The sequence below is a fragment of the Eptatretus burgeri genome, unplaced genomic scaffold (assembly GCF_056783735.1).
Source record: "Eptatretus burgeri isolate ZD-2024b unplaced genomic scaffold, Ebu_testis_v1 Ebu_testis_scaffold_3163, whole genome shotgun sequence".
Lineage (NCBI taxonomy): Eukaryota > Metazoa > Chordata > Myxini > Myxiniformes > Myxinidae > Eptatretus > Eptatretus burgeri.
Genome location: NW_028225111.1, coordinates 182,501 through 204,787, shown reverse-complemented (window position 1 = coordinate 204,787; position 22,287 = coordinate 182,501). Strand labels below are relative to the sequence as shown.

Sequence of the window (22,287 nt, the reverse complement as noted above, 5' to 3'; positions counted from 1 at the left end):
AGTGTTTTCAAATAACAGTTCTGTGCAATATCGACATGTAAAGCTTGGTTTACTCTCTCACTTGTATTCCCATAGATATCATCTCGGAGAACTATTGTCTTTTCATCTCTGTCTAAGAGATCTCGCAGCTCTTCATTGTAGATTTCTATATAACTGACAGTCAAGCTGTACTCTGTTATATTTCTATTTTCCAACAAATGGAAAATCCCTTCAATTGCTCGTGGAATCATCCCCAGATGATTTTCGGCAACATCTGTGGGAGAAGAATTAGACTTTAGAAACAAAAAAATGCATCATCATAGAAATTAAAATGACTGATATGCAGAGCTGTGAAAATACGAAACTGTTATCTCATGTATTTCAAAATAAAAAATTGTCCATTGGTCCGGGTTTTTTGTTTTTTTTGGGAGACACTGCCGATGCTCGTATGAGAGCTAACACACAGAATGCACAACAAGGGGAGCAGGAGACAAGAGGGGCGGGAGAGGGAAGGAAAAAAGTGTGGAACAGACACATGACATCTGTGGAAGGGAGAGGGATGGGGCGGGGTACACAGGTAAACAAGATGGACACCACAGGGACTTTCAGGAAGGAAAACAGGGAATTTGAAGGAGGTGAGTTTGGGGTGGATTTGCAAGGGTAGAATCAAAATTGTATCAAAATAACAAGAAAATAAAAAATTTAACTTTACACAACAGAGTAAATTTATGACACTCCTGAATACCTTCTCATGTCTGTAGACAATGAGTGAAGAAAGCAAGCAGGAAAACTGATGCTATCTCAATGGCTGGTCCAACAACATAACCCACCAAACATGAAACTGTTGATGTCAATGAAACCTACCGAAAAATCATTCACCAATTTTCCTCAATTTTTCTCTCAACTGTCAATGCTCTGCAGTCCTCTCATTCACTGCAGATTGTAACAATAGTTTATATCCCTGGGGAGTGATAGCTGTTTCTCCTCCACAGTGATGGCTGCTGTCAATGTGAATATAATGCTGACCAGTGATGGGCGCCTCTCCATTTTAACTCCAGTCTCTTGAGCTCTTTGTACCTGCTTACCCTTTCAATGTGCTTCCTATCTCTGCTCAGCTTGTGAGTCTTGCGATCAACACATCTGTGTGTTTATCTCTTTGCCGACAGAATAACTTGACACGAGGAGCAGCGAGAATCATTAAATTTGACACAGAGCTTTATATTATACTCACAGACACAATCATCAAAAAACACATGTCGGCTGATGGCGGCAACATGAGTAAATACAGCCCTGTATTAAATTCCATTTGATACATTTCCTTGTGAGCTCAAAGTTGAACTTATCCGAGACTTGCAATCTTGTGAAAATAACATTTTAAACACTATTTTTGTTGTAAAATTCCATCTACATCAATGTGTTTTGCTCAAAAAAAAAAAAAAAAAAAAAGGAACAACTTTCAAAGAATTCAAAACAAAATGAATCTTATTAATCAATAATAAGATTTTATCATAACCACTGCTTGTGTAAAATGTTTCATCAGGTGCTTCTGTTAAAACCAAGGGAAAATCATGCATGATGGAGATGAATGAAGCAAGGATAATTGTGTTGACGTGAAGAAAGCATGCAGTACCAGCCACTCACCAACAGTATCTGTTCCCATGGTGAACGTCTTTCCAGATCCTGTCTGTCCATAAGCAAAGACTGTGCTGTTGGAGCCTTCAATGAATCGTGAAACTAACGGTTGCACGCAGGTATCATAAACATCCTTTTGCGTCAAATCGGGACCAAAAGCATGATCGAATGTAAAGATTTCTTGATCTTCGCCGACGATCAATTGCTGGCATCCCTCAATATGCACGCAGTTTTGCTGCTGCGGTCTGTTCTGACAAAACGGTGGCCGGATTCGTACCACCACATGTACAGGTTTCATCCTAGGGGAGATATCGCAAAATAAATACATATATATATATATATATATATATATATATATATATATATATATATATATATATATATTTAAACAGATGTTTGGTACTGCAGAACTTTAATATGAATACAAATAAACACGACATAGTGACCGAAGCTTTTCGTGTTGCACTCCTCAGGGTAAAGATCGCAGCAAGTGAAAAAGAAAGTGAACTGAGTGAACGCGTGTGCTTCATACGCAGGTCTCAATAAGGTAGACGCTGATTGGTTCAGCAGTAATGACGTCACGGTTAATCCGAACGCCCATTGGTCGACTCATCCTCTTCACCTCAAGCTCCCATTGGCTGGAACAGAGTTCGCCCGATGATTCACGTTTGCAACCACATCCTGGAGAGAGGAGGAGAGGAGGAGAGGAGGAGAGGAGGAGAGGAGGAGAGGGGCCTCCCCCCGAAGGTCCATTCACCATTTGTTACCGTGCTTCCCTTGATCTTTCCATGCTGAAAGAGACACAGAGATCGTCCAAATTCCTTTTGACGACATAGTATTGGATCGGTGGTAAGGATGAAGGTTGCTTCCAACATACGTAAATGAAACTGTGCTGTATCACGTGATTGGGTTTTCGTATGTCATGCCTCGCCCGCTAGGGGTGGCAGGAATGTACATCCGGACGCGCAATGAAGCGGAGTTGATGCCAACACGCTTGCTTCTCGTGTTCCACTGCACCTCGTACACCATAGTTGGCTGACGAGGATGGTTGATCGAAACGGACGTGTGCCCGTTTTCGTCGGAGACGACTTCAAATTGTTTTCGGAGCAATTGGGATGCTATTTCCACGCGAATGTGGTCGACGAGAGCAAACAGAAGTCGATCTTGCTCGCCTCGCTTTCGGCAGATCATTATCGACTACTGAGTGATTTGGTGGCGCCGGACAAGCCCCGTGATGACGGGCTGTCGTTTCGGGACGTTGTGGAGAAGATGAAAGTACACATGGCGCCGGAGAAGTCATTACAACTCGCTCGATACCAGTTCGATCGCCTTTCGAAAGGGGCAGAGGAACGCGTCGCTGATTTCGTGGCGCGAGTGAAGCATTCTTCCGTGGCATGCAAGCTCACGGCGGGGGAGCGTCCAGCTCGGCTCAGAGATCGTTTTATTGCTGGTTTACAAGATGCGAAGATGGTTTCGGCGGTTCTACGGCTGAAGGGTGAAGCCATTACATTCGACTCTGCGGTCAGTACGGCTACAGCGGTCGAGCAGACTCGCGAGGATGTTCGGGCCATCACCGGCCACGCGGGGTCGCGAGCACCCGGGACGCGCGCACGACCTTCGGTGCGGGTCAGACGTCGCCGCGCGGCCGCACGTGCGGCGAGGTGACCCCGCGGACGTGTTTGGGATGCGGAGGTCAGCACCTGCGCCGTGCGTGCCCATATAAAGGCACCATGTGTTTAAATTGTCACAAGGTGGGTCATCTGAAGCGTGTGTGCCGTGGGGCGCCGGCCACCATTAAGGTCGTGGACGGCGATGTGCGAGGCGACCCGGGGCGGGACCGGCGGCCATCGATGAGCCTGTTTTCAATTGGCCCGGCGGCGGCGCGCCCGATGATGGTGGAAATCGAAGTGAACAAAACGCCGATCACGTTTCAGGTCGATACGGGAGCGGCTGTGTTGATCATCGGCGAACAGACCGCGCGTAGACTCAACGGCCTGAAGCTTATCAGGTCCAAACTCACGCTGTTCACGTACACCCGCGAGAAGATAACGCCAATCGGGATGGCAGACGTGTCTGTGCGGTACCAAGGCCAGGTCGCCACGCTTCCGTTGTACATCGTGCGGGGGAGGGGACCGTCTCTCCTCGGCCGAGACTGGCTGTCCCGCATCAGGCTAGACTGGGCCGCAGTTCACCTTGTGCAACCCGTGCCGAGCCGGTGGGAGGATCAGTTAGAGGAGATTCTTCAAAGACATCAAGGGTTGTTTAGCGACGACCTTGGGAAACTCAAGGGCATGGAGGCAAAGCTCTTCTTGAAGGAGGGGGTGGTCCCTCGGTTTTGTAAACCAGGTCCTGTGCCGTATGCCCTGCGGGACAAGGTCAAGGGTGAACTGGATAGGCTGGAGGCCTGCGGAGTGATCGAACGGGTGTCGTGCTCAGATTGGGCCACCCCGGTTGTCACGGTGCTGAAACGGAATGGAGACGTCCGATTGTGCGGGGACTTCAAATCCACGGTTAACCCGGGGCTCAGCGTGGAGCAATATCTATTGCCGTCAATCGATTAAATATATGCGCGATTGGCGGGGAGTCAATACTTCACGAAGTTAGACCTGCGTGATGCATATTTTCACCTGCCGATGGATCCCGGGAGTAGCGAGCTTTTGACAATCAACACGTGTCAAGGACTCTATCGATATACCCGACTGTTTTAGGATCGCTTCGGCCCCAGCTTTGTGGCAGAAAGCCATGGATCAGGTTTGCATTGGCCTGCCCGCTCAGACCTACCTGGACGATGTGCTCATTGCGGGGAAAACGGCGGACGAGCATCTTGCGAACATTGCCCAAGTGTTGACAAAGCTAGAAGCGTGCGGCCTGCGCTTGAACAGGGACAAGTGCGCGTTCTTCAAGCAGCGCTTGGAATACCTCAGGCACATCATCACGCCGGAGGGGCTGTTGAAAGGTCCTCGGAAGGTGGAGGCGATTCAGCACATGCCACCGCCTCGCGACAAGACGCAGCTGCGCTCGTTCATTGGTATGGCCCAGTATTACCAAAGGTTCGTGCGCGGGCTCAGCTCACAACTTGCGCCGTTAACACGGTTGCTCAGGAAGGACGAGCGTTGGGCTTGGGGGCCTGCACACCAGGCGTCGTTCGACCGCGTCAAGCGGCGGCTCACAGAGGATACGGTCCTCGTGCACTACGAGCCTGCGCGTCCGCTCCTATTGGCATGCGACAGCTCTGCATATGGCATCGGGGCAGTGCTCTCCCACAGGATGGACGATGGTTCCGAGCGGCCTGTTTGTTTTGCATCCCGGACCCTGTCCACAGCAGAGCGCGGATATGCCCAGATTGAGCGTGAGGCTCTCAGCCTCGTCTGGGGTGTGCGGAGGTTTCATCAATACTTGCTGGGGCGGCATTTCACTTTGCAGACGGATCACAAACGCTTCAATTCATCCTGAGACCCGAACGCGGGGTACCGGTGGTAGCTGCCGCGCGAATACAGCGGTGGTGTCTGTTTCTTGATGCTTACGATTATGATATTCAGTTCCAAAGCACTGAGAAGCATGCTAACTGCGACGGGCTCTCACGCTTGCCGTGTGCGGAGGGTCCAGCTGCGTCAGAGTTGGCCGACCGGGTCGATGTGTTCGTGCTGGGCCAGGTCCAAAGCGGGCCGATCACGGCCAGACAGGTCGCGGTGGAATCGGCTCGTGATCCGGTGCTCGCCCGTGTCGTTCAGGCGATTTCTACGGGGAATTGGAGTGATCTGCCTTCGACACCGGCATTTCAACCTTTTACGTCGCGCGCATCGGAGCTGTCATTGGTCCAAAGGTGCTTTATGTGGGGAATGAGGACGGTGATTCCACCGAAGTTCAGGCAGCGTTGTTTGGAAGAACTGCTTGTCAGTCACCTTGGCGTCGTGAAGACCAAGGGTCTTGCTCGTAGCCTGTTGTGGTGGCCGGGGTTGGACAAAGACATTGAGCAGTTGGTTAAGCGTTGCGCCACGTGTCAAACAGATGCTGATAACCCGCTTCGAGCTTCGGGACTATGGCCTACCCTAGGCAGAGCCTGGCAGAGGGTCCATGTAGATTTTGCGGGGCCGGTTGATGGCAAAATGTTTTTTATTGTGATCGATGCATTCTCTAAATGGCCGGAGGTTGTAGTAATGCAGCATACATCAGCAAACATTACAGTGGAGAAACTGCGGACGATCTTTGCTAATAAAGGATTCCCGGAGATCCTGGTCTCTGATAACGGTCCGCAGTTCATCGCAGGTCCGTCCGAGGCGGGTCAGGGTGCGGCCGCGGTACTTGGAGGATTATGAGTGTTGATTGGTTTCGGGTGGTCATGTTATGATTGTCCTTTCATCATTTGACTTCTCATTTTACGAGGGGAGGAGTGTGCTGTATCACATGATTGGGTTTTCGTATATCATGACTCGCCCGCTAGGGGTGGCAGGAATGTACATCCGGACGCGCAATAAAGCGGAGTTGATGCTGACACTCTTGCTTCTCGTGTTCCAATGCACCTCGTACACCATCGAAACGAGCTCCGACCTCGGCTCAATATCCTGAACATATCTGCATTGTACTGGTCTGCATAGATAGGGTTGGCAACCAAGTGCTGTGCAATGGCGGATGAAGCATGTACAGTGCCCGGTGGTTGCTGGATATTTCTTCATGCTCGCACTGGTTGTTTTCTCACCCTCACAATCTTTCTTCGAATCGCCAAGGGGACGTGTTGTTTGATCCAATCAGCCAATCTCAGTGCTGTGCGGCCCACGTACCGAGCTTCACATCGGCACTCAAACTCATAAATAACATTGCTGGTTTGTGAGGTGGGTCGCACATCCTTGTTGATTGACATCAGCAAACTGCGAGAGGTAAAGATTACTCGAGGTTGCACAGCCAGAAACGTGTTGGACACAACATGTTTGATTTGCACTTCAAACCTTTGTGATGACTGCCCTTTCCAGGGCATCCTGATATCGACTAGACATTTGTCCGGAGCCATCTTCTGATCTCTTGTCGTGTTTAGAAACTTGTGTTTGTATCTCTTAACTATTTGCTCAGGATAACCATTCTCACCGAGAATATTCATGATTTTGTCGATTTCAGCTGGAAGATTACAAGTTGAACAAATCCTCTGTGCTCTGTTAACCAGGATATTGATCAAGGCGATTTTGTATCTCGTGGAGCTGTCCGGAGTCCCACCGAGTATACTGCCCTGTGAAAGTCGGCTTCCGGTTGACGGATGTTGTGAAACCAAGGTTGGATCGATCAACCAACACGTCCAAAAACGGTAACATGTTTGACGATTCCAGCTCCGTGGTGAACTTCAGCGTTGGATCGAGAGTGTTGAGCCATGCCTGGAAATTGTCACATGCCGTCCGAGACTCAAACAAAGCAAAAATGTCATCAACATACCGATAGTATACGATGGGGGATTCGACCCCTTGCTGACCAGTCAGTTTCTGCATTTAATGATGGCCTACAAAGATATTTGCAAGAGCTGAGCCTAATGGAGAACCCATGGCCACACAGTCCGTTTGAACATACATCATGTTGTTAAAAATGAATTCCACCTCCATGGTTGCTGTGTTCATTAATTCAACGAAGACGTGTTCCGAGATCATCGGTTGTTCCAGATCGGTGTCATACAGCAAACGTGTGCATATCTCAATCGTCTACGTCAATGGTACATTCGTGAACAAGCTTTTAATATCAAAGGATGCCATGATGTTGTGCTCACTTGTCGGTGTTTTAGCTGTCATTGATTCTGCAAATGTGAAGGAATCCTTAACCACGAAATGAGAAAGTGAATCCAACACTGGTTGCAGTACCTCTCCTAACCAATTGGCAAGTTCATGTTGTGCTGATCACACCTTGGACAGTATTGGTCTGAGAGCGATATTCTCCTTGTGAATCTTCGGCAGGCCGTACATTCTTGGACGTTGGGCTCCAACAGGTTTAATTCTGTCATACACCTCCTTTCATAGATCTCTACGTTTGAGAAGCTGCAACAGTCGTTTGACGATCTAAAGGTCAGGTCAAGTCAGGTATGGGAGAATGTACCAGAACAGCGCATCGCTGCGTCCACTTTCCAGCGGTACTCCAGGGGCCTCCGTCTGGCCATCTCCCAGGCAGATGCCAGGCCCATCCCCATCTTCTTGAGATGCGGGTCAACCTGCTGCAACTATGAGGCACGTGGTCGGCCCATTGGCCTCCTCCACTCACGAGACTCCCTCGGTGAGAGAATCTGGTGAGCAGGATCAGTGTCAGGAAAACGAGCCACATGTCTATACAGCCACAACTGACGCTCACGGACTATGCAGGTAACAAATCTCACCCGAGTCTCTCTCAGCAACCGCTCGTTGGACACAAAATCCGACCAGCGATAGCAAAGATTCTCCAAAGAGACCTGGGACCAAAGGAATTAAGTCTCCCTCTCAGATCCTTGGTCAGAGTCCAAGTCTCACATCCATAGAGCAAGACTGGAAGCACCAAGGACCTGAAGACTCGGACTTTCGTCCTCCCGCAGCGCCGCAGGTACTGGCAGCGCCACACCCCATGATCCAGTTTCGTTCTCCCGCAGGTACCGGCAGCGCCACACCCCATGATCCAGTTTCGTCCTCCCGCAGGTACCGGCAGTGCCACACCCCATGATCCAGTGAATCCATGACTCTCCAGGCCCGAACCAGAAGTCTATTGACCTCTGACTCACAGCAAGCAGAGACATGAATATCACTGCCAAGGTAAGTTAATCTCTCCACGACCTCAACATTCTCACCACAAACAGACACAGACAGGACAGCAGCATCCAACATGTCATTGAAAGCCTGGATCTTAGTTTTGACCCAAGAAACCCATAATCTCAGTGGCTCCGACTCCTCATTCAGCACCTCGAGGGCCCCCAAAAGGACATCTGAAGTCTCCGCAAAGAAGACTACATCATCTGTGAAATCAAGGTCCGAGATCTTGACATTCCCAAACGATGTACCGAAGCTTGATCTCTCCGACATCCTCCCTAGAATCCAGTCCATACAAGTGCTGAAAAGTGTGGGGGCCAGTACACACCCCTGACGAACTCCAGTAACAACTGGAAATAAGTCAGAGATGGTACCACCACATTTCACAGCACTCTCAGTACCAGAGTAGATTTCAGACATCAGATCGATCAGATTTGGTTGCACCCCACGAAGACCAATAATCCTCCAGAGGGCATCCCGATTTACTGAATGGAACGCTTTACAGAGATCAACGTAGGCTGCAAGCAGTCCCTGCCGAAATTCTCGTCTGCGTTTGGTGAGGACCCGAAGAGCAAGGATACGGTCAATCGGTGACCTCTTTGCTGGAAAGCCTGACTGCTCTGGACGTGCAGATTAGGACAGATCAGGACAGGACAGATCTGTGCAGATCAGGACAATGAAGATATGTTCAGGATACTGAGCCAAGGTCGGAGCTTGTTTCATTTCCGTATGTTGGAAGCAACCTTCATCCTTACCACCGATCCAATACTATGTCGTCAAAAGGAATTTGTACGAACTCTGTGTCTCTTTCAGCATGGAAAGATCAAGGGAAGTACGTTAACAAATGGTGAATGGACCTTCGGGGAGGCCCCTCTCCCCTTTGGGGAGCACCCCCCCCTTAGGGGAGGCCCCGACCACCCCTCTCTTCAGGATGTGGTTGCAAACGTGAATCATCGGCGAACTCTGCTCCAGCCAATGGGAGCTCGAGGTGAAGATGATGAGCCGACCAATGGGCGTTCGGATTAACCGTGACGTCATTACGGCTGAACCAATCAGCGTCTACCTTATTGAGACCTGCGTATAAAGCACACGCCTTCACTTCCTTCTTCACTTGCTGCGATCTTTACCCTGAGGAATGCAGCACGAAAATGGCGATGTATGATGGAGGATACCTAAAGTCTCCGCAAAGATGCAAAAAGCAAAATAATTTAGCTTCGGTCACTATGTCGTGTTTATTTGTTTCCATATCTATACATAAATACATATATTTATATATATCAATCATACTTCAAAGTCGATGTGCTCACAAGTCATCCTACAGTAGAACATTTTGATCGAGCAATACAGTGTAAGCTCCACTTGGATCAACCAGAGAGCTATCCATTGAAAATGTATTGGAAGAAGTAAAGACTTCAGTCCCCAAGTTTACTTGTGAAGGCCTTTACATTGACTTCCGAACTGAGGAGGACAAGAAGTGATTGAGAAGCAAACTCAAAACGTTCACAGACTTCATTCTTAACAATATACAACAGTGACTTCCACTCAACCTCTTCCCACCCCACCCCCCCTCCAAATAGTATTCCGTACAGGACACAATGCTGCTAAAACACGGTCACATTTAAATATCCCACTTCCACAAAACACGAAAATGAGAACAGATTTGCCAAAATAACTTTACAACTGCAGGACATCCAACAACATCGCACACACAAACAAGGACGTGGCATATTTATTTATTTAATGGAGGAACAACACGAACTCCATGTTAAAACGTTGTTTATAAATAACTAGTGCGGGCCCGTACGTGCATGGCAATAGGTGTGTGCCCATAGGTGCGGGCCCGTACGTGCGTGCCGGGAGGTGCAGGCCCGTACGTGCAAAAAAAAAATAATAATAATAAAAAAGAATTGTGACGTGAATCGTGATGTCATAGCACCGTGTCCTGTCATTGGTTGGCAAATAAATGGCCATAACTTGGGAACCGCTCGTCCGATTAATATCAAAACTTGAAAAGGCAAATCCACAGGGCCCCAGTAATATACTTGGCAAGTTTCAATCAGATCGGACCAGTGATTGTCGAGAAACGGTGGTCGCAGACACACATACAGACAGACAGACACACAGAGATTGCCGGAATTAGAGATAGACTAGTGTGGGCCCGTAGATGCATGCCCGTAGCTGCGTGCCCGTAGGTACGTGCCCGTAGGTACGTGCCCGTAGGTACGTGGCCCTACATGCGTGGCTGTACGTGCAAAAAAAAAAAAAAGCTTTCAAACCGTGTGCCAGAAACAACAACCACACAGGTCGTTCCTTCGCTCTCGCGTGCCCGTACGTGCATGCCCGTTGGTGCGGGCCCGTGCGTGCGTGCCCGTTGGTGCGGGCCCGTGCGTGCGTGCCGGTAAGTGCGGGCCCGTGCGTGCGTGCCCGTTGGTGCGGGCCCGTGCGTGCGTGCCGGTAAGTGCGGGCCCGTAGGTGCGTGCCCGTACATGCAAAAAAAAAAAACTGGTTTGGGGGCATTGTTTCAATTATACGTAGTCGTCGACTTACGACCGCAATTGGTTCTGACCAATCGGTCGTAAGTCGACTTGGTCATAAGACGAACACCGTATATTTTACATACAAAAAAACAAAAACAGAAAAAAAAAAACGTGATCGTAAAGTCGAACAGTCGTAAGTCGACGACTTCCTGTATATCAGACCAACCGTATCATAAATGGCCATAACTTGGGAAACACTTGGGAAGCAGCTGAAACGGATGAAGAAGAATGATATCAAACTTTGAAAACGCACATACTGAGGTCCCAGCGTCAATTTTGACATCATATCAAAAAAAATAAAAAATAGGAAGCCTTGTGATGTCATTCGTGACGTCACAACACCGTGTCCTGTCATTCATTGACAGATAAATGTCCGTAAGCTGAAACGGATGAAGAAGAACGATATCAAACCTTGAAAAGGCACATACTCAGGTCCCCAGCGTCGATTGTTAAGTCATACCAAACGAAGAAGAAGAAGAATTGTAACATCAATCGTGAAAAAATATATATATATATATATATATATATATATATATATATATATATATATATATATATATATATAAAAACATTAATTGTGACGTCATAGCACCGTGTCATCATTGGTCGACAGATAAATGGCCGTAACTTGGGAACCGCACGTCCGATTAATATCAAACCTTGAAAAGGCACATCCGCGGGGTCCCGGCAATATTCCTGGCAAGTTTCAATTCAATCGAACTGGCGGTCGTCGAGAAACTGCGGTCGCAGACAAACAGACAAACAGACAGACACAGACAGACACATACAGACAGACACACGCACACACACATTGCTGGAATTACAGATAGATGATAACTTCGTCCTTTGTGTCATCTTTCTGTTGTCATGACACACACATAAATGTTCATTTCGATGAACGGAAAACTCGTCTTTCTTCCTTTCCGAGTCCGTTGATATTAGCCGACATGGTGCACGACACAAGTACCTCAGGAGTGAGAGAATTCACGAAGAGATTTCACGAAGTCGTTTTCCCGTTCAAAATCAACATTAAAATCACGAATAAAAAGGACGACGATGACATAAACTCACCTCGTTGTCCTTATTTATGGCTTCCCGGAAGTTTCGGCGAGAAACACGTCCAATCCTGAAGCGAGCAGGAAAACGAACGAAGCGAAACAACTGAGTAACCATGGAAACAATAGACGCGACGAACCCACAAATAATTTTATTTTGATCAAATCCGGAGAACTCACACTTATAATCCATTATGATGCCTCGGTTTATTTGTTTATTCAACAACACATTTTTACTTTAACAAGAGAATAATTAAACCTCGGTTATTAAAAAAAAACAACCTTAAAAAGTGCATTTCGCTTGCGATGTCAGAAACGTCATACGTGACGTCACCGAGCAATCTTTCACGAAAATATGAGACGAACATTGTGTGAGAGTCTCCGAAGCGGATCAGGCAGGACCAGATGAAAGGGGAACGAATTTATAGCAGGTGATGTACTCCAAACATGAAGTCCGCAGGGTGTGTTCCATTAGCAAGCGGCTTGCTTATGGCTTACCAAGCGGCTTACTTAACTAAGCGCTGAAGCAAGAAGTACTCCAACGGAACGGTGTGCTCGGTACCGCTTAACAACATGGCGGTCTTCATGTAAACAATGCCATCGTGTGACTCGAACAAAGGCTGTTTGATGTGTTCTCTCTTCAACATTAAATATCGCACAACATTATTCCCCCAACAACAACAGTCTCAAGAGGAGATGGAGAGGAAGGAGAAGGAGCAGGCTCCACCACACCACTATCGGGCTCCGACTCGGTGGGCTCAGGCACTTGGCTCACAATCGGAACAGACACACCAGGGAATCACCCTCAAAGGGCTGAATATAGTTTGGAGGATTGGGGTCACAATGCCTCAGGTGGAGCTGGTCAATATGTTTACGTTCTGATTGTCCATTGGACAGGTCCACAACAAATAAAGAGTTGCCAATTCGATTTATAACATGACCAGTGACCATTTAGATCCATGGCCGGAATTCAGCACAAAAACAGGATTGAACACATTGATGTCACGTGTAACCGAGGTCCTGTCATGGTACCACTTGTGTTTAAACTGGTGGTCCGCAACCCTGGACGAATCATTCGGATGAATCAGGTCTAAGCGTGTCTTTAGCATTCGACGAAACATCATTTCTGCGGGCGTGCGTCCAGTGTTTGTGTGCGGACGTGTCTAATATGTAAATAACAAACATGATAACTTGGTTTGCAGAGAAGAACCGTCATTTGCCTTTTTGAGACCATTCTTGATCACCTGGACAACTCTTTCAGCCTGACCATTCGAAGCAGGTATGAAGGGAGCAGTTTGATAGTGATTGACACCATTTTGTTTCAAGAAATCCTGAAACACAGCGCTGGTGAAACACGAGCCATTATCACTAACTACACAATCTGGCAAACCATGAGTGGCAAACATCAGTAACAACCAAAAACATCTTCCCTAAGAATGGACCAGCGTAATCGATGTGAATTCGAGACCATGGTTTGGAAGGCCAGGACCACATGTGAAGCAGTGCCTCAGGTGAGTTCAGGGCAGTGGCCTGACACAAGGAGCAATGGCGAACGGAGCTCTCAAGGTTTTCATCTGTACTCGGCCACCAAACATGGCTCCTGGCAATTGACCTCATGGTTACAATCCCTGGATGTGATTCATGTAGCTCATCACACACCTTGTTTTGACCTTTGGGCGGTACAATGACCCTGCTGCCCCACAGCAGGCAACCAGAATGTAAAGACAACTCATTTTGACGAGCAGGGTATGGCCTCAATTTGTCGTGGAATCCAGAGGGTACAGTTGACCAGATGCTACCGATAACACATTGTTTGACCATTGTTCAATTTGTTTGGAAGTGATTGCAGCATTATGACAGTCAAACACACTCATTGCCATAAAAATTTCTCCCGGTGCAGGTACATTACCCACGTTAACTGGAAGTGGTAATCCACTCAAAGCATCAGCACAGAAATTCTCCCTGCCAGGACGATACCTTATAGAATAGTCATAGGCTGCTAACTTCTCAGCCCAACGCTGAATGCGTGCAGAGATCTGTGGGTTAATTTCCTTACTCTCATTGAATAGGGATTGCAATGGTTTGTGGTCGGTTACAAGTTCAAATTGTCGACAGAAGAGATACTGATGCATCTTTGTTTCACCAAAAATACATGTGAGAATTTCTTTTTCAACCATGGAGAAGTTACGCTCCGCTGCTGACAAAGCGCGTGATGCATAGGCCACAGGCTGCAGTATACCGTCATTACATTGCTGTAACACAGCCAATGCCATAAGACGAGACATCACAGCTGAGAACCAATGGTTTAGCAGTATCATAGTACACCAGCACTTTAGATTAACACAGCAACCGTTTTGCCGCAGCAAACACCTCACGACACTGCGTACACCATCGCCATTCAACAACTTTACGAAGGAGTTTGTGGAGAGGCTCAAGGACGGTGCTCAGATTCGGAAGAAAGTTTCAGTAATAGTTTAACATATCCAGGAAAGCTTTGAGCTCGGTCGTGTTCACAGGAGTCGGAGCATCCTTGATAGCTTCTGTCTTGGACGTGCTGGGCCTTATGCCATCAGCACTGACAATACGACCGAGAAATTCCACTTCGGGAAACATAAATCGACATTTGTCACGTCTCACCTTTACACAGGCTTCAACAAGACGTTTGAGAACCGCCTCAAGGTTACACAAATGTTTAGCATCATTGCGGCCGGTGATAAAAAAAACATCATCTTGAAATACTACAACATTTGGAATTGCTTTCAGCAGATTCTCCATATTGCGTTGAAATATAGCAGCGGCTGATTTGATTCCGAAAGGACAATGGTTATAAACAAACAACCCCTTGTGAGTGTTACAACATGGATAGTTATTGGAGTCCTCATCAAGAAACATCTGAGTACAAGAAGATTCCACATCCAGGTGGCTAAACTTCTTTCCACCAGAAAGCGTCGCGAACAAATCATCCACCTTGGGCAAAGGATAATGATCCTGTTTGGAATACCTGTTGGTTGTTGTTTTATAATCACCACAAATCCGAACACGACCATCTGACTTTAATACAGGAACAATTGGACATGCCCAATCACTGATCTCAACAGGACTGATAACACCTCCATCTGCAGGCGGTCAAGCTCTTCTTCGATCTTTGGACGCATCATGTGAGGTACAGACCTCGCTTTACAAAAGATTGGCTTAGCACTCTCGTCTGCATAGGTTTTGGCTTTAATACCTTTAAAAGGTGCCAACACCACCTCCAAACAATGAGGGGTATTTGTCAAGGATGGCATTGTGATTAACATCACAAGCCATCAATTTGATCACAGGCCAATCGAGTTTGATGAATTCAAGCCAATTATGCCCAAACAATGTCGGCCCATTTCCCTGAATGATCCACAAGGGTAGTTTGTGTTTTACATCATTGTAGGTGACCTTCACCTCCGCACTACCAATCACAGGTATCAGTTAATTGGTGTAAGTTCGCAACTTGGCGTTCACCGGTCTGAGTACTGGTCTCGCTGTCTCCTGACTAAGCCCATTGAAAGTTTCCGAACTCATGATCGACTGGCTGGCCCCGGTGTCCTGCTCCATCTCCACGGCAATGTCTTTCACCCTGACATCCACCACAATGGGTTTGCTTTTATCCGACATACTGAGCAAATCATTCTTCGGTTTATCGTATCATGCACAAAGGTTTTGTCCTTCGGTTTATCGGGAATAACCAGATCCTTCATCAGGGCATATGTTGTTTTGCCACAAACGGTGAGCAGAACGGCCCGGTGCCGATCAGCATCATCTGCCGCCGCCATCTTGTTAGCGATGAAGTATTGTCCCAATCGATCAGAAAAGTCTTCCCAGTCCTCATCTGGCTGGTACTCCACCAGAATCCCCACGGACGCCATTGTGAGCAATGCAGACTTGGCAAAGCACTAAACTCATCGCCAATTGTGGCGTATCCGAAGGATTGCGAGGTGAAGGCCAGACACCACATAAGTCGAAGCTCCACGTTTATTACCCAGGGAGGCGCACACTGCGCATGTGCTTGGCAGTAGCTTCACAGAACATGACACAACTCCTCCAAATTCGTCTCAATCTCAAATCGGTCATGTACAATGTTTTCATGGTAAATCGGACGTCATAGGTCATCACGTGGTGTGGCAGCCATATTGGAAAAAAGGAAACACGTTGGACCTCTGTATCTCCGAAACCCAACCAAGGAAAAATTTTTAACTTGGCATATGGTAAGTACTCCTCATGGGGAATGTTTGATTTTTAGCTCACCTGGAACATATTTCTGGGGAGATTATGGGATGGCACATCATCCGTCCGTCCACAAATACTTGCAACTTCTCTGAAACTACACACACGGTTTTGATGAAACTTTACCACAACAATTCACCACCGAGTACGAACCAAAGTTTGTTCATTGCATTTAAAATATCGGACCCCAAGATGGTTTACGGGGGCTCTCCCCCCAAAAAAACATGGGTATATGCTCTTTTAGAAACTACAAAAACAATTCTGATGAAACTTAACCACAACCTTCATCACCCATGTTGTACCAACGTTTGTTCATGGCATTAAAAAAACTTGGGGTCTGACGGGATCTAGGGAGGGAATTCATGGAGGGGTTTGCCCCCCCCCCTAAAAGAGGTATTCACTTTCTTCTCAGAAACGACAAACACAATTCCAAGGAAACTTGCATACAATCTTCATCACCCATGATGTCCCAAAGATTGTTCATGGCATTAAAAACAAGAGCGCAAGTGAGCACAATATACGCCTAAAAAAGTCTCTGCGACACACACACACACACACACACACACACACACACACACACACACACACACACACACACACACACACAATTATATATTCAAATACTTCAATTTATAAAGAACAAGAAGGTATATACAGAATTGTGCTACTACATTGCGGGGAACGGCAGCTTTGTCGGGTGTGGTGGGGGTCGACGACGCTGAGGGCAATGACACGCTGTGGTGGGGTCTTCCTGTAAGACTGCTGTTGCGTCCAACTGCTGTACTGTCGGGTCTATACCAATCTTGGGGAAGCTATCCGGGATGATGTCAAGGGCAACACAGGCTTCTCTGCTGAGGAAGAGCTTGTCAGAGCTATCTGTGACATAGGTCATTTGCCTAGTTTCAGCGGCCTGGCCCCGTTTGTCTTTGCCCGACAAGCGGAGTACAGTGGCCCTAAGGATATTGATGCCTCCATTGTTGGCAGTGTGTATTCTCATGGTTACTGGGATGAGGTCAGATTTGCACAAGCCAAGTCGACGTTTAGGTTCGTTCCTACTGCGACATACACTCTCCATATGATTATCGTGATTGCAATGCCCACATCTGTGACCATATGCCGCACATTCTGTCTTGCGAACGTGGGCTGGGGCGCTCTTCCCGCGTCCCCTTTTACCACAGTAGGAGCATGGGTCGTTTCTGTCCTTGATGGTTACTTGCTTGGCCTTTTGATTTGCGCTGCTCGCTGATTCCACTGAGTGTGTGTCCAGTAGTGTAGATGCTGACCGTTTGCCAGATTCTTTAGCCTCAATGAATTGGAAGACGTCCTCCAGGGTCATGTCCTGTTTCTTGTCACCAAGGAGGTCAAGCTGGATCTCAGGGTCGGCAATTCCTCGTGTAAGAACATCACGCATGATCGCTTCTGTGTAGTTAACTTCAGCGTCACACTAGGGTATTTGATTAGGAATTTGCATATTCCCACTTGACCACGTAGGCGGGCCCCAAATCTGCGCACTGTTTCATCACGGTCTTGACGCATATTATGTAATGTTACTCTGGCCACCAGTGTTCTCTTCGTGAACAGCAAGTTTTTTAATGGCCGCCATTACCACCTCTATGGGTTTGTTTGAAAGGCCACCACCTGTCGATCTTGTTAGACCCTTGCACAGGAGTTCGTCACAGCACTCTATTATCTGCACCACTTTATCGTGGCCAGTGACTTTGGTTGCATCGACGTATTCAGACCATCATGACTCGAAGTAAGCCCACTCTTCACTGGAGCCAGCGGCGACGATTGTGGGCCTTTTGACTTTTTCAACCTTGGCGGCATGTCCAGGGGCGTGTTTGGCACTGTGGGCAGTGATGAGTGCGGCCACGATAGCAGGATCGAGGTCTTCAGTGGTATAGTCACAACCGGCAATTGGGCATCCTACCGCAGGCATCGTGGCCTTGGTCAACTTGCACCGTGTTCATAAATAAGACTGTAGTTCTCTTTGTTAATCCAGTTGGTGATTTATTACAACTTCAACAATGAACACGGTCTGAAAGATATAAGAATGAACATGATAATTAATAATGATTAAGAATCCTCTAGGTGCAACAGGAGCGGGCAGTGGGGACAGTGCAATTGGGGTGGGCAGTAGTGACGGTGCAATGGGGACAGGTGGTGATGGAGGTGCAGTGGGTGTGGGCAGTGGGGACGGTGCATAGGGTCCAGGCAGTGGTGGAGGTGCATCAATGGAAATTGGGAGAAATGAGGTGTGGGAGACCGTTTTTGTCAGTGATGAGACAACTAAATATGTCGATTCTTCATTCTTCAGGAAGGATTGCAGACACATGATTCTGTGTAGTTTTGAAGGAGCGGGAGTTAGGGACATTGAAGGAAGGGTAAACAATATTGTATCGGGTCACGGCAGGAAGAAGTTGCTTGTGCTACACCGAGGTGTGAATGATGTTGGGAAGGTTTACTCAGAGGTTTTGAGAAATAGATACAGGATATTTGGTAAGTGGTTGAAAGCAAAGGGTTGTGAGTAGTACCGGATTTAGGGGTGGCCAGGTGTGGCCATGGCCACTGGGCCCCCACATTTAGGGGCCCCCAACAATTTCGATGACATTTTGAAAATTCGCTTGAAAATGTGCTTCTCAAGTTTTATTGTCGGTGAATGAAGATTGTAAACTCTTTGTAAGGATATCTTTTCAAAATTGTCCGTCATTATGAGGGTCCTTTTCAAGCTTTGGCTTTTTCAAGCCGTTTCTTCCACGGTCCACAGAATGGATCTAACGTGGTGAAAAATTCCTGGGGCAAACCTCGGGCATTGGGGGCCCACATTCGGATATTTTTTTGGATCGATCATCGATGCTTCGGATGGTTGAGCGTGGCCAACTAACTACGGCACTGCCCGCCAGAGCCCAGCAAGCGCAGACCGAATGCAGAGGTCCAGCCAGAGGAGAGATGAAAAGGTGAAAGTCGACGTGGTAAAACTAGGCCAGGCCAGCACAGCACACGGCCGGCAGGGTTAGTATTGTACACACTGAAACTGCGGCTGGCAGGGAACGCTGGCAGTACCCTGCTTACTGACGCGCACAGCACAGTAACACGGTGTGACTTTCTATGTTCCAGGTGTGTGAAACGTACTTGTTGTTCGTGATTCTGGTACGTCCCACATGCACTCTGACAATATCTCGGTTACTCGTTACCTACCAGCTGCAGAAACCACAATGAGCGGCTTCGTTCACGACAGGCACAAATCCAGGGCTCCACGGAAATATGACAGTGGTGCTCAAAAGCGGAAACGTTCCAAGGAAAAAGATGAAAGACACAAGGCCGTCGTCGACAAGACCTGGAAAATCTCAGTTTTTCATTCCTGCACAAACAGGTGATTCATCCATGACAGAAGCTGGAACACCAACAGAGACAGAACAAGCGGATTTGGCAAGGCAACCCCCGCGTCAAGATTTGCCCAACATCTCGGAAGGTTCCACCGATGAAGAAGCGTGAGATATACTGACTGATCGTGGACCTGGCTTTGCCAATGACATTGGATGTTGGCCTACTGAGCGACCGTCGTCAGAGATGATCGACTACTGGGCATCACGAGATTTGGAGCCGCTGCAGAATTCGACTGGTCGCTTTCATTCATCCATACAGTTCGTTGAAGGTAGGAAACACTGCTGTTCCAAGAATTTTTTTTTACCGTGGACTACAAAACGGAGAGTCCGTGAAAAGGTCCTGGCTTTGCTTCTCCACACCAACCGGCAAACTGTACTGCATCGCTTGCAAGCTCTTTGGAGGCGCTACTGCTCTGGCGGGGAAGGATTCAATGACTGGAAGCATGCCAGTCGTTCTATGGAGGTGCATGAGCGTTCACGTGTACATTGTGCGAATATCATCCGCTTGTCAGACAGAGCAACATCCGCAGGTCGTGTAGACACTGAACTCGTCAAACAGGTGAGTGAGGTTGCGTCCTATTGGAGGGAGGTTCTGGAACGAAGTGTGAGTGTGATATCGTTTCTCGCTGAGAGTGGTCTGGCGTTCCGTGGATCGGATGAAATTGTTGGGTCACGGACAAATGGTAACTACCTTGGTTTAATGGAATGACTTGCGGAATACGATCCATTTTTGGCGCAGCACATTCAGAAATATGCCAAACAAGGTCGTGGCCACACCAACTACTTATCATCTATGACATGTGAAGAGTTAATCTCCGTCATCGGAAAATCTGTTCTGGATAACATCGTCGCTCGTGTGAAAGAGGCAAAATACTTCTCTGTGTCAGTGAATTCTACTCCTGACATAAGCCACATCGACCAACTCACAGTTATTTTACGACACATCGAGAACGAGGCTCCAGTGGAACGTTTCATGACCTTTCTGAGCAACACAGGACACACTGGACTCCAGCAAGCCACGGCATTACTGGATTTTTTGAAAGCCACTGGATTGGACATCGCTAACTGCCGAGGACAATCTTACGATAACGCATCTAATATGAGTGGCCGATACAATGGGATGCAGGGAATGATCCAACAGGAGAACCCTCTCACAATATTTGTGCCATGCGTGACGCACTCACTGAACTTAGTCGGTCAGTCGGCCATGGGATGCTGTAGACCTGCAGCAGTATTCTTTGAATTCGTGGAACAAGTTTATGTATTTTTTACAGCTTCCACGTCACGCTATGCCAGATTATTTGACGCCCTGAAAGCCAAAGGTCTGCAAGTACCAAAGTGCCTCAGTGACACTCTCTGGTCGGGTAATTCTGATGCAACCCGAGCTCTTCTTGACGGTTACAGCGAAATCATGGATGTCCTCGATGAAATCGCAAACGATGAACAACTGAATAGTGAAACGAGAAACACCGCCGAGACACTTCACCAAACGATGTGCACGCTCGAGATAGGGTTCTATGCTGGTTTCTGGTCTACTGTCCTTGGTAGATTTGATTGTAGGAGTAAAACCCTTCAGTCGCAAGCTACTGATCTCAACACAGCCGTGCAGCTCCTCAAGTCACTGGCGAGCTTCGTTCAGTCATTACGCGATCAGTTTGATACATTCGTTGTTGATGGAGTGGAGCGCTCAGGTACGGAGGAATTCACTCGCGGCGTAATGTCCGCCTCACTCCCTTGGACTACGGACACACTCCAGAAGTAGAACTAGATGCCAAGGAGTCCTTTCGCATCAGTGGATACGTTGCAGTGATCGACATACTGCTGTCGCAGTTGGAAAAGCATACAAACGCTTACAGCGAGATGAGCGACAGATTTGGATTCCTGCGTGCTCTTGTTCAACTCAAAGTGGAGCAGATTCGAGAGTCATGCTCGAAGCTCGTCGAGCTGGATCGGGAAGATCTATCACCTGACCTCACAGAAGAAATGATTCAGTTTCAAGCCATGATGAAGGAGTCAGAGCCAGACTCGGGCTGTACTGAACTCGAGATGTACAGTTTTCTCATCGAGCGAAAACTCACCGATACTTTCCCAAACGTGGAAGTGCTGCTTCGGATTTACCTCTCACTGATGGTGTCGAACTGCTCCGGGGAGTGCTCGTTTTCGAAACTCAAGCTTATCAAGAACCATCTTCGCTCCACGATGGGGCAACAGAAACTGGTCAATCTGACCATCATTTCAACCGAATCCGATGTGCTCAATTCCATGCAGGTTGACAGTATCATATCCGAGTTCGCTGCCGCGAAGTTGCGCAGGAAGCTTGTCCATTGATTAAGGCACCGTGTGTATGTTCATTGATGTGGATGACACTGCCGTATATTTGCGGTCACTGGAAGTCGGCTATTAATCACCATTTCGGATTTCTCTTGCCCAGAGGGTTTTTAGAAGTTAGAAGATTTTTAGTCGAAGTTCGTAGTATGATTAATGACAGCGCGTCGTTTGTTATTTTCTTATATTAGTTCATCTCAATCTCTTACTCTTGCAGCAAACAACATTTTTGTGATTTGATTTTAGAATGAGCTCATAGATAAGTCACCAGCCATATCAATAACAATCCGTCCATCTTGTCATATTGTCAGATTTAATTTTAATTTGTGAACATATATGCCAAATCATTCCTGATCAGGATCTGCCAAATCTATAG

At 47.5% G+C, this 22,287-nt stretch overlaps 1 protein-coding gene across 12 annotated transcripts in view; it reads right to left on the bottom strand.

Annotated features, from left to right (window-relative positions):
• The window catches only part of LOC147006581 (kinesin-like protein KIF27), a 70,954-nt gene that overhangs the window by 46,653 nt on the left and 2,014 nt on the right, over positions 1 to 22,287 (bottom strand). For 10 of the 12 annotated variants that reach the window (XM_085868486.1, XM_085868487.1, XM_085868491.1 and 7 more), the window contains exons 2-3: positions 1,621 to 1,910; positions 62 to 253 (exon numbers count right to left, since the gene is read on the bottom strand). In XM_085868486.1, the coding sequence (XP_085724612.1) occupies positions 62 to 253; positions 1,621 to 1,910 (482 nt within the window). Of the gene's footprint in view, positions 1 to 61; positions 254 to 1,620; positions 1,911 to 2,057; positions 2,114 to 11,959; positions 12,890 to 22,287 lie in introns of those variants that run through there. The other 2 variants (XM_085868496.1, XM_085868497.1) reach the window with 2 other exon arrangements.